The sequence below is a fragment of the Artemia sp. Qi Xiang Cuo genome, chromosome 4 (genome assembly GCF_049724085.1).
Source record: "Artemia sp. Qi Xiang Cuo chromosome 4, ASM4972408v1, whole genome shotgun sequence".
Taxonomy (NCBI): Eukaryota; Metazoa; Arthropoda; class Branchiopoda; order Anostraca; family Artemiidae; genus Artemia; species Artemia sp. Qi Xiang Cuo.
In genome coordinates, this window is record NC_142797.1 from 51005210 (window position 1) to 51018494 (window position 13285).

Here is a 13285-nt window from a genome sequence, read left to right on the forward strand (position 1 = left end):
ACGTGGAAATTCAATGTGTATGTTTTGTGGTTGCAATGTGGGCCCAAGCCCCCCCCCCCAAGACCAACAAAAAGAATAGTTCTTTTCCTCCGATGGGCGTGAAAACTATGTGGCAAGTGCTTTATTCCTGTGGGACATAAAAGTGATGATTTTAAAAGTTCCTTCTCCGATCTTTACACAAAAGTTATCAGATCTACTTAGAAAGGACATATTTTTTGAAGGCGTACACCTCTTTCAAGCTCCACGTATCTTCCGCTATGAAGTAGCTGGACCCATTTGAAATCTATCAGACAATAAATCTAGAGTCAAGAATATTTCCCCAAGAAAATTTAGAATGCTAGTTTCTTTCGTTCGAGGCGCTAGTAGACTTAACAATTTTTAAGTCAGGGATTCCACAAACTATGAAACTTTAAAGCCTGTTAAGGCCTGGACAGTCTGTTGGACTTCAGGTCTCTGGACATCTGCCTAATATATTTCAAGCCGTATATTTGGCTTTAAAATACACTGATTTATCTAACTATCTAATATGCAGAATAATTGTGCCAAACACATTTTGCATGCAGACCCGTTATACTTTACCCCCCCTCCCCCCCCCAATGAGCAAATCTATAGCCCAAATTTATTCTAAAGTAACAAAGAAACTAAGGAAAAAAACGACGTTTTCTTGAATTTTACACAGCGTAAACTTGAGCGAGTGGCGCATAATACACAAGTACCAAAATTTCCTTCCACCTACGGAAACTAAAAAAATAAAACTCAAATGAAATTCTCAAATTTGGAAAGCCTTATTTTCCACGGATGGGGGTGGGGGGTATTTTCCGGGGGGGGGGGATTTTTATTTATGTTATTTTACTGTGTTCATAGCCGTATATTTGGCTTTAAATTCATTTATGTTATTTAACTGTGTTCATGGCCGTATATTTGGCTTTAAAATACACTTATTTATCTATCTATCTAATATGCAGAATAATTGTACCAAATACATTTTGCATGCAGACCCGCTATACTTCACCCCCCCCCCCCCGTAATGTGCAAATCAATAGCCCAAATTTATTTATAAAGTAACGAACAAAAAAAAAAAAAAAAAAAAAAAAACGGTGTGCTCTCGAATTTTACACAGCGTAAACTTGAGTGAGTGGTGCATAATACACAAGTACCAAAATTCCTACCCCCTACGGAAATTAAAAAAATAGAACTGAAATAAAATTCTCAGATTTGGAAAGCCTTACTTTCCACGGGGGGGGGGTATTTTCCGGGGGGTAAACGCCTAGAACCAAAAATTATAACGCAGAAGATTGTTTTGTGATTAGGGCTTAATTTGCATCCTATAGGCCTAATAAGAATCGGATAACATATCTTCATGAGAAACTACTTTCGTTGGTAATATACTTCAGACATTTTAGTCAAAGAGAGCTATCCTCAAAAAAAATATTTTATAAAGACATCAACCATGTATTCATTGAACCATTAACAGCTTCAACAAAACAGAGCACGAAAAGATAATTTTGATTCTAAGGTTGATTAATCAAAAGATTGAACAATTTAATCCAAAATTTGATTAAAAGATTGAAGATTGAAAAAGGTACGTCTATATTTAAAGGTGTTCAGTGGAAGGTGGTAAGGAAGGCTTCAGTCCAATAGAAGATGAAAAATAATACAAAAACTTTCGAATAACTGAAAACCCCCTTCTGCAGCCAATATATATTTTCAGCAATAAAATCATTAAAAATTAGTTCAGAAAACGGCATCTGGCCGAAATTTCTGACTAAATATTCAAAACTTGCCTTTATCTTAATTTGCAATCAACCATTTTAATTCTTAGACTGAAAAACTGAAAAAATCCTTATTACTTTTACAATTAACACATTAAATCAATTAAAATTTTTATTTTACAAAGAATAATAAAAACCAATGTAAAAACTTAAAATGAGCGGAAATCGAAGAGAACAATCAACTTAAACTTAGAATGGGCACAGATTACCAAAAATAAGAATGGGAATTCCACCTTTTTAAACTCCTTGAAGATTTGAGTGTCATTTGTGCTTTAATAATATATACTTCATCTTGCTTTAATGAAAAAAAGATATATACTTCAAAGTGTGTTTCTCTTAGCAATTCATTTAAAAAAAAGCAATATAGTAATGGAGTTCACAGGAGAAAAAAATAATCTTGGAACAAATAAATTTGGGACTTACAATCTAGTTTATCTATTTTATAAGAGCACTATTTTGCAACTATTCATGCTTTTTATTCCATTTCATTCGAAAGTATAGAAAATGAAGCCTAAATAAAGCTTTTCAAAGGTTAAAAGGTAATTATAGAAGCAATCTCTTTTATTTAATTTAATGAAGCAATCTTTTGAAACGGCGAATCATCAATTGATTTTCTACACCCTGGAAAGGAATGGATTTAAAAGAAAGAAAATATGCATGAGAATTGATTGTTTATTAGATTAATGAAACTGAATTGATTGTTTCAGTATACAAATATTAAAAGATTCCTGGAGGTTTAGAGAATATGTGAATTTCCTAATATAACGTCAGAAAGGAAAGGGATGAAAATAGTCAAAATATTCTGCTATACATAAAGGACGAAATCCCTCGAAAATCGGAACCAAACTTGATGATACCATTTAAAACATGCCCAATATTAAGAAATTAGAATTTTAAGACATCTACCCAGAAATTAGATGAAATGCAAGCTACTAACTGCTTCAAATCCGCTTTGCAAAAAGCAACATTACGAAAACAGATAAAGCATGCATATTTTTGGTAAACATTCTTGGTGGGAGTAAGATTATTTTTACAACCACAGGTATACGCTGTCCCGAGTCTGCAGGACGGGGGGGGGGGGGAAAAAAAAATTAAGTTTATTTTTTCCGTAATAATTTTTTTTTCTCGGGGCGCTCTCTCCCTATCTCTCATTGTATAGGAATATTATTTATTCAAGCAGGTTGAATGCTCCCTGAATAACTACATCTGATGGTAATTTATTTCTTAACAATGAGGTCTTCACAAACTTCCAAAACCCTGTGAGATCCCTCAATGGTCACAGGAAATAATTTGGATTGACAGTTCTCCTTCTCCCGAATGGTTAGTGACACTGAAGAGAAAATGTCAAGAGAAGGTTTCAGGAAAAGGAATGCTTCAGGTCCTTTTCCTTTCCAAAAGGAAAGGAAACCGTCTTTCAGGAAAAAGACCCAACTGTTATACTAGAATAAATAACTGAAGGGTTTTGGTTCATCAGATCCTTTAGCCAAGGCCGTATCCAGGGGGGGGGGTTATCCGGTTTGAAACCCACCCCCCCCCCCCCCCCCACCCCCAAAAAAAAAAATTTGACCGAGTTGAAAATTAGTGTAAAAAATACCTGTAAAGAAAAAACCTTACCAGAAAAAAAAAAATGCTCCCACACTAAATCCTATTGCATTTTGTGGGTAAACGGTTCTGATCAGCTTACGCAATTAGGTAACCCCATGTTCACCTGACCTTGCATAGTAAATTAGGGTTAATATGCGCTATTATCCTATTGCATTTTGTGGCATACAAAAATCCTATTCCAATTTTGTGGGTGAACGGTTGTGATCAGCTTACGCAATTAGACAAGCCCATGTTCGCCTTATTATGCAAGGTCAGACCTTGCATAGTAAATTAGGATTAATGGGGGCTCGAGGTAAATGTTATAAGAGAGTGCAAGATTGTTAGTTCACTTCAGTTCAATTTCGGACTTGGATAGGGGAAGAGCGATTTTCAACTTGAAGAGGAAATGTGATATTACGTCGTTTTTCGCGCCCAAGCGGACCAGGGATGTTTCTGACAGTGGCGTTAGTGGGACGTCTGCGAACAATTCATATACACCAGTGGATCTGAAGGGCACTGGAGCCATCGTTGAAGCTTCTGAATCACGCACACTGGAACCAACCACGACGCAACACGTACCTGCACCAACCCAGTCGCTGTTTGCAAATGACACCGGTCGTTTTGTCAACAAAACATCCAGTCTCGATGCAAATTCTAAACTTCATTTGCTGAAGAGTCCTTGGACTCCAGATATCTCCTACATTTTTCCAGTATCCGAAAAAACGGAAGCTGAAGTTTCAGTTAACTTGGATCGCTCGTTTCAGTTGGTTGTCCTACTCTCCGTGCTTTTTGCAGATTTTGCGTTCTGTTTTCGTCAGAGACAACTGGCAAAGGCTGCCACCAGCGCTTGGGAATCTAGTCACCAAACCATTCAGGAACTGGAAGGATGCGATAGAGTGCTTCACAGCTCACCAACAAGCAGTTTCATAGAAACTGCATCGTATCGGCTGAAAACTTCATTTCTGTCTCGCAGAAAAAGCAGGCAATATCGTGCAACAAGTAGACGCGGCGAGGAAAGCGCAGGTTCAAGAAAATCGCTAGAAGTTACGACCATTTGTTGAGACGGTGATATTTTGTGGGCGGCAACAGCTTGCCCTTCGTTGTACCAACGATTCTGGCCCCATTTCGGTCTCGGATCCAGAACCTTCTCACAATGATGGCAACTTCCAAGCAGTACTGTGGCTGAGGGAGAGATACGGCGACGATGTTTTGAAGAACCATCTTCTTTCTGCGGCCGGAAATGCCACATATCTTTCTCCCATCATCCAGATGGTATTATCGCTGAATCTGGGGAGCTTCTTCAGCAGTCTATTGTGGAAAGAGTAAACGCAAGTCCATGCTTTTCGGAGCTTGCCGATGAAACGGCGGACGTTTCGAAAACCGAGCAGTTGTCTGTTTGCGTCCGCTACACTTTCAAAGGGAACCTGCATGAGGACTTCCTTGGTTTTACCTTAGTTTCTGATTTGACTGGGCAAGGTCTGGCTTCATCAATCCAGCAATTTCTCGAAAGCCTTGGTCTTACTCTGAAAAAGATGGTTGGTCAGGGATATGACGGTGCAGCAGCGATGAGTGGGCATCTTAGGGGTGTCCAGGCTGTTATACGTGAAAAGTATCCGAAGGCGCTTTACGTCCATTGTAGTGCGCACAGTCTCAACTTGGTCATCTCTTCTGTATGCTCTATTTTGGCGTTTAAGCATTTCTTCGGTCTCTTGTCACATGTCTGCAGTTTTTACCATACTTCCCCACTCAGGACACAGAATTTAAAAGAAAAGATCAACGAAATACTACCGGATCCGAGGAAACATACTTTAACCGGACTCAGCGAAACAAGATGGGCGGAGCGCCACGATTCAGTCGTGCGTTTTCTTGAGCTATACCAACCAATCCTGCGATCCCTGGAAGCTCTTGAAGAGAATGGAAATGCAGAAACTTCTACAAAAGCGGCGCACTTGCTGGACAAAATGAACCCGTCGCAATTTGTTGTGTGTCTCCATGTGGCCAAAGAGCTTTTCTGTCTTACACTTCCACTGTGCAAGACTCTTCAATCAGTTGACTGTGATTTGGCAGCTGCATGCAGGCACGTGGAAACTGTCCTTTCAAAAACATGCGAGGAAATGCTGCTACTGCTTTCACGTCTATTTTCGACGAAGCTCAGCGTTTTGCCAGCGACTTAGGACTGGAGATGAATCGTCCAAGGACGAGAGGTGGCCAGAGTATGCATGCAGACGATGCAGACCTTCTCAACCACTACAGAACCTCGCTCTTTATTCCTTTCCTGAACCACTTAACTTCCGAGCTGAAATAACGATTTGTGCTTCACCAGAAACTGCTGTCAAATCTCAGCGTCCTTTCTCCTGCCAAAATTGTTTCTGTTGATACTAAGGCATTAAACCCGGAGTCATTGGTTGAATTGTATGGCGATATTCTTCCCGAGCCAGACTGTCTGAAGTAAGAAATTGAGCTATGGCGCATCAAGTGGGAGAATGTTCCGGTATCAGAGAGACCTACTTGTGCTGTGTCTTCGCTTCAGGCATTCGACGCCACCTCTTTTCCAAATATTTTTCTTCTTCTGGCTGTTCTTGTGACGTTACTTGTTAGCACTGCTACTCCGGAAAGAAGTTTCTCAACGCTCAGAAGGCTCAAAATCTGGCTGAGAAATTCAACAGGAAAAGAACGATTGAGTGGCTTAGCCCTCCTTGCAGTCCATAGGGACGTTGACATCTGCCCTGACAAGGTCATCGACATTTTTGCAGGGAAGAAAAATCGTCGCCTGGATTTCGTTTTATAGATAATCCCCCTTACTTTTAGCTAAAAAAAATATATATATATATAGACTACTTCTACTATTTGGCTTCTTTTTGCGTTAACTGTTTTTGCTGTCTAAAAAAAAAAAAAAAAAAAGCTTGTAGTATTTAATTGTATGTAAATAGTTGTCTTGTTTTTGCGTAAAAAAAAAAAAAAAAAAAAAAAAAAAAAAAAAAAAAAAAAAACCCTTAAAGATACGAAAGTATGCCTAATGGAGGCGTCCTCGTTCGCAAGGGGCGGACTAACGGTCTCGAGCTAACGTAATGTTGCTCGAGGATGTTAGACAAAGTCCACGGAAAAAATCGGGTACCCCCCCCCCCGCACACACACAAAAATCCTGGATACGGCGCCTTTAGCCCTGAGTTTTATGGATTATGATTAGCATTTGATTCAGCCAAAAAAAAAACTTCAGTGAAGATTCTTTCCTTATATGGTGTACCAGATAACAATGTTAGACTGGTTAGTGGTACTTTATAGAATAATGCTACTGCCGTTGAGATAGGAAGCGAGGTTAGTAGTTGGTTCGGTATTAGGTCAAGAATTAAGTAAGGTTGTGTTTTGTTACAGTTCATATATATAGATTATCTTATGGACTTTGTCCTAAGGAAAACAGTAAAGGCTATGGGAGAAGTGTCAAATGAGAAAAGAAAGCATATCCAAGACTTAAATCATGAAGAGGACTTGAGGGATCAAGGGTGCGAGAAAAGTAGCAATAAGAGGACAAAACTTTTTTAATTAGAAATAAAGGAGGATGAAAAGGGATTTTAGGCAAGGAACAGAATATCCCAAGGGGATTGCTTAACTTACTTAGATAATATGACTCGTAAGCATGGTGGATATAGCAAATAGCCGAGGAGCAGAACAGCCCAGGAGCAGGGCAAACTTTCGTAGTAAAAAAATTGGAAGAATAGGAAGATAAGTCTTAGAACTAATGTTAGGATTCTAGAAGCCATGATGATAATAATTCAAAAAGTCGAGAGGAAAATATGTTAGATGTTTTCAGAGGAACTGTCTAAAGATAGTCAGGAGCTCGTTTAAATGACCTCATATAAACCAATAATCTTAACAGAAAATGTGATTCGATCCCATTTTCTAGTGCTATAACCAAAGAAAGGTTAAGTTGGTTATACCATGCTCCACATATGAAGGAGGACAGGTTGCCAAAATTGTGGTTTTTGCCAATCCAGCTGGGATCAAAGGACATGCAGGATGTCCTCGAATGGGAACAAAGAGAAAAGGTCATAAGAACTAACTTAAAGGAAAGAGGTGATTCATTGAAGGAAGTGAATAGTGAAGCTCAAAACATATTGGGCAGAAGAGGACCATGCACAGCTATGTTGGCCTTTTACTGCTTCCACGCTTTTGTCATTAGCACTAATTACTTTATGCAGGCCATGATTTACTGTTCTGACTTAGCACGTGTCCCTGGATATCTGTTGTGGAAACATAATGTCCAGGTCGGTTAATATACCTAAGGTGACATGGGTTAAATTTGTGTGGATAAATTACAAAAAACTCGAGATTTGGGAAGGTGGGCGTGGACAAGAAGATCCTCATCTGCATAAGTGCCTGACTCTCACCTCTACCATACGCTGGGTGTGCTTCTTACGTTAGGGCCATGAACCTAAAGCACTTCCAGGGGATATTCACCATTGGTTTACAAAATAGTCTAATTTTCATAATCTGTGCTAGCAAAATTCTCATTTGGCAGCCAAGCTTTCAGAAATATGCCCAGTCAAACAATTCCTTTTTACTTGTACAATTTCAGCCCAATAGCTTTGAAAAATATTGTCATCTTAACACCAGTGTCTTATAGCTGACTTTGTAAGTTATAAAAATAAACAAGAGATAATATAAGAAATAAAAATGGAAAAAACTTTGAAAGTATTACCTGTATAAAAAGTCGTCCTCTCGTGAGTAGGCCTAAAGTAGTATGGCGCGCTGTTTCAGAGATCGGTACAAGTTCACGGAGTTTGTCCAAACATGTACGAAGGTGGGCACGACTAAAAAAATAAGAAATTTGTCTCCAAGAAAACAAAAAAGAGTTTTCTCCCGCTTTTGACGGTTCAATATTGGAGTTTTTTTAATTTGTCAATTGGATTGTTTCTTTTTGCTTTTAAAAATGAAGGAAATATAATGCTAGTTTTCCATTTAAGGAAATAGCCCTGTTTTATCAAACACGGAATGTTGACAGGGCCTTTTGAACTGCTTCAGCTAAGCAGAGCTTTATTTATTTTTGGTTATTGCAAGTTGTGTACGAGAAACTTCGCAGGTCTTACCATTCTATTCTATTGAAAACCCATATACACGGATTCCTCAAAATTTCTTGACAGTAGGTCTTTTCGAACGAATAAAAACTTCGTTTTCCACTGAAATAGGTCTCCGGGTGCTCCCACAGTATCTTAATGCTAAATTTGTTTTTTTCCAGTGTCGATGTAAATATCTCAATTTTTTTCTATTTTCACTATATTGAGACCGGTTGTTCATAGAATCTATTTATCCTATCCACACTCTGTGAAATTATACATTAATACTTCATGGCAATTAATCCCTCCTTAAACGAGATTGTATACGTAGGTGTAAGTGAAGACAGATTGAATTAAGCCCTTCTTCTTCAACTGGTCGACCGGAAACTAGACTAAATGACTGCGCCTGGACCAAGTACCTAATGGAATACCATATGACGTCTCCCATATATATACATACATATTATTGTGTTTACATTGACGGTGTCGCAGGTATGTGAAAATGTTAACCTAAAAGTAAAATTGCTACAAAAGCACCTTCCTTATAGCTGAATCCTCTCCATGAAAAAAAGTAAAACAACAAAATATATGGCATCTTGACTACAAGGTGTTTACCATAAGTTATGGCAGCTACTGCCTGTATCTATTGTTAAATAAGCCATTTAACTACAAGTAAAAGAAGAGAGAGAGAGAGAGAGAGAGAGAGAGAGAGAGAGAGAGAGAGAGAGAGAGAGAGAGAGCTATGTTGTATTTTATTATTATTTTTACAAGCAGCTCCATAAAATCCGCCTATCCATCAGTTCTATCGTTTCCTCTATTCGTGAGGCAAGATTAAATAATGACAACAAGAGTGACAAAACGCGACAGTGAAATGAACAATCACAACAAGCAAAAAAAGAAGCAAGGTTTAAGTTTGGCTACTAAATTAGATTTAACCAGAATTCCGCAAAGACTTCATATCTACGCCATTTATAAAGCAAAATGTAGAAATAAATTTTTCTAGCACTCACCGACTTTTTTCCAGCTCGTTATGAGAAACTCGACTGAAAAAAAGAAGAAGAAATAGTTATTAGATCAGCAGCTTTCAGAAAATAATGGAAGTGGCAATATTATTGACAAAATGATTGATATGGGCACTAGTAATAAAAACCTACTCAGTATGGATAGTACTTATTAAGTCTGGGAAACTGATTGAATTCACACTACAAGCGTTTTGACGTAAATGAATAACAAACAAATAAGGGACATTTTTACATTACACTGTCTCAGTGTCTACATATATATATATATATATATATATATATATATATATATATATATATATATATATATATATATATATATATATATATATATATATATATATATATATATATATATATATATATATATATTTATATAAGTTGATTATTTAGCGAAGAAATTGTACCAAATATATCAAAATAATCATAAAAAAACTCTTTTTCCTGATGATTGTATGTATCTAAGGATTGTTTCACAACAGAAAAGTCTTATCTTGTAATTTCGACATTTATGATGACAGAGCTATTCCTTGTTTAGTGCAAAAGGCGCAAGATTATTGTTATAGCGTGTTTCCCAATTTAATAACTGCAAAAAATGACCTTTGGATAAAGGTAAAGTATATGGAGCGTTACCTAAACGGAGACATTTTCTTTGAATACTATCCTACCCTACAGATATATAGTATCATTTTTTTCGGTTGTACATATAGGATTTTCTTTGTAGTAAATGTGCTGAATTTCTTCTGCATGCTGGCAACATGCTTTAAAGTACCACAATTTCCCTTCTGACCCTCCCCCTTACAATTCGGCTGTCCTCTGACAAAACCCAATATCTACAAATCTGTGAAAACAATCAGCAGCACCATAAAATGAGCATCATCACTTCATTGATTAAATAAAGACGGCAAAAATGCAAAGAGCAAAACAACATTTTTGCGCTTTTCTCGGAACTTACTCAGATGTAGATACTAGATTTTGTCGGAGGACAGCCGAATTACCGTATGAATCCCAATAAGAGTTATTGGGAACATTTCCTTTCAGTTAATGACCTCGGCAATAACTTTCCTTACAGATGGAAGCTCCTGAACAAAGTGTCAATTCTTAAATTTTCCTACAGAAATTAGTAGCGTTATATCTTAAAATCTTTATACCTAACAGATGAATTAAATTCTCTTAGCTGCATGCGTATAAAATATTTTTTAAATTCGCTCCCTCATATTTATTCCTATCTTTCCCCGAATGACCGTACCTCACGTCAAACTCATTGCCGTTTCTGTTTCTAAAAATTTCATATTTTAAATCCTATGAAAGAAGGCAATGCATTGCTCTCTTTGATTTAGTGTAGAATAAATTAAAATACATCGAGACACAATCTCTGTGCGCGCATGTCTTTCATCAGGCCAAAATTGGAACACGCCTGTCCATTCTGGTATCATATCATTCGAAGTTAAGAATCGAAACTGTTTAAAAGTGATTGAACAGGATTTCATATAAGGTTTAAAATCCCGTATATCTTCCTCCTTAGAACTGCCAACCTTACAAACCTAAAAGACAGATGAGATAGATTTCACCAAGCCTATCAAGACTGACATCCGAACCAAGTCCCTTTTCCTGAAATTCCCGACCCGCATTCCTCTCTTAACCTCCTCAAAAGTCCCAATTTGTTTAGCGATCCATATCCACAAAAAGAAGTCCTGGAAAAGCGTCATTATTTAGGCCAAGGAAAACCCCCAACCCAACAAACTTATAGCCACCTTACAGATTTCTCCCGATGGAACTCAATAGTAATTGAATTTGTTTACAAAAAAAAAAAAAAAAAAAAAAAAAAAAAAAAACACATCAATAAAAATGCCCTGGCGCTATAGCCTGTAAAGGGCTCGGCACAAGTAGCCGATTTCAGCATCAGTGGACAAACGATAGCGGTAAGAAGATTTTTTTTTTTTAATTATTTAAAATTTTTTGAAAATCATTAGAAAATAATTCTCCATTATTAACCATGTCATGTCACACAATTAGCCATGTCTTGATGCAACCTATGCAACCTACTGCAAAATACTAGATAACTTCAATTCAAAATCAACGATTTCTTTTAAAATCGCGCAAAAATTTTTTGCGGAATATTTTCAAAACAAAAAATTATGGACACAAACAGTCAACTGGAGTTTATTAATAGTTGCATGATTGATCTCGGCTTAGTTCTCAGTTTAATTCTCAGCTCAGTAGCGGGTCTTTCACCATAGACATCTCTGGCTGACTATTTATTTGTATCCCAGTTTTTTTTTTATGATCATGATGAAAATCGGCGCTGATTTTGTAAATCAGCGCCGAAAACTAGAAAATTTTTCAAGCTCAAATCGACGCCGATTTCTTTTAAAATCGGCGTTGATTTGGAAATCAATTCCCGAAATCAGCTACGTGTGCCCAGCCCTTAAGGGACTAAAAAACAACATTAACAAAAACAATTCAACTAAAATAAGGGAAAGGAAATAGAAAGGAGCTTGACTTAGTCGGCATCAGACACTCAAACTGTGCAAAAGAAAAAACGCCAAAATCCTCACATACACACACACTGACAGCCCCCCCCCCGCCAAAGAAAATAAGAAACAACTAGATAACTGAGAACAATATAACTAATTCATAAACTTACACGATCTTAATTCATTTGGCAAACCTTCCTAAATTAGAAGTCCAAGACGTCTAATACTAAATCTCGATCTAGTAGTTATAACCAATTATCTATGTATCAAAAGAGAACTCTGAATTTCATAAGCGCGAAGAGATGATGCGCATGTAAAAAGCAAAAAAAAAAAAAAAAAACGGAGGCAAGAATTCGCGATTATGATTAAACATGAATAAAGTACTAACAAAATTTGCAAATTCCCGCAGAGTAGTAGCCTATGAGACTTCCATGGCAACGGTGCCTTACTGATACACTTTGTACATCACCCATACGTTTTCTTTATTCCCTTCTTCACCCTTCTTTTACCTTTCTATAAAAAAAAAAGAAAAAAAAAAAAAAAAAAGATAGAGACATCGATACATATTGATCTTACCATAAAAAATACCCACCAATGTGGGCTAGTTTAGACGTTGTTAGGGCTTAGATAAATTTTCAAGCTAGATCCTTATCCGATTGAATCCATCTATTTTGGCCTTTTCACTAAAAAAGATGGATCTACACTTGTAAAGATTTTTGTAAATATGTCACTGGTAGTTCTCTTACTAGTTAAAATTATTACGCCATTTGGTGTGTCTGAGTCAAAAAGTATTTTGTAGCGACATATTGGAATTATTCATTTTGAGCTGCGAAATAAGAACACCAGAACTGCAACATTAAATGTAGAATAAATAGCTTTCTTTTTACATAAGTAACTTCTATGCTCAATAAGTAATTAATCCTGGGCGGTTTATTAAGTTATGATAAGGGTATTCCGAGATTAATGGTCTCGATTCTCTTAAGATGTACATTTTACCTTTTAGAGTGTGAAATAAACCAAGTGCAAATAATCTGCCACTTTATGGTAATTCCAAATACATCATGTCCATAGTCTGTTTACAATGAAAACAGTTTATTAGGAAAGGAGTTGTTGAAATATTTTAACGAGATTTATTTCATTTTAACCAGCGTCTAAAAAAGCTTTTTTTTCTTAACTACAAGTTTTATACGAGTGTCTTTGGTTGCACGAAGCACATCAAAACGGTACTCAATTTCTTACCATGTTCACTGCAAGATAGCTTGATCAACGATGGCAAAAAAATTACGATTCCTTTGCTTCAATTCAGCTTATATTTGTTTGACACGCAATATCTTTAACATGGCCTAGCCCTTCAGATCCATCGGGATTGAAATATTTGA

The 13285-nt window shown here is 36.9% G+C and overlaps 2 protein-coding genes across 4 annotated transcripts in view; both read right to left on the bottom strand.

Annotated features, from left to right (window-relative positions):
- Positions 1-13285, bottom strand: part of RpL21 (ribosomal protein L21) — a 226683-nt gene that overhangs the window by 51222 nt on the left and 162176 nt on the right. The gene's annotated exons all lie outside the window — the stretch shown is intronic.
- The window catches only part of LOC148953212 (max dimerization protein 1-like), a 45451-nt gene that overhangs the window by 14025 nt on the left and 18141 nt on the right, over positions 1-13285 (bottom strand). For all 3 annotated transcript variants that reach the window (XM_089087574.1, XM_089087571.1, XM_089087572.1), the window contains exons 3-4: positions 9418-9450; positions 8053-8164 (exon numbers count right to left, since the gene is read on the bottom strand). In XM_089087574.1, the coding sequence (XP_088943700.1) occupies positions 8053-8164; positions 9418-9450 (145 nt within the window). The remainder of the gene's footprint in view (positions 1-8052; positions 8165-9417; positions 9451-13285) is intronic.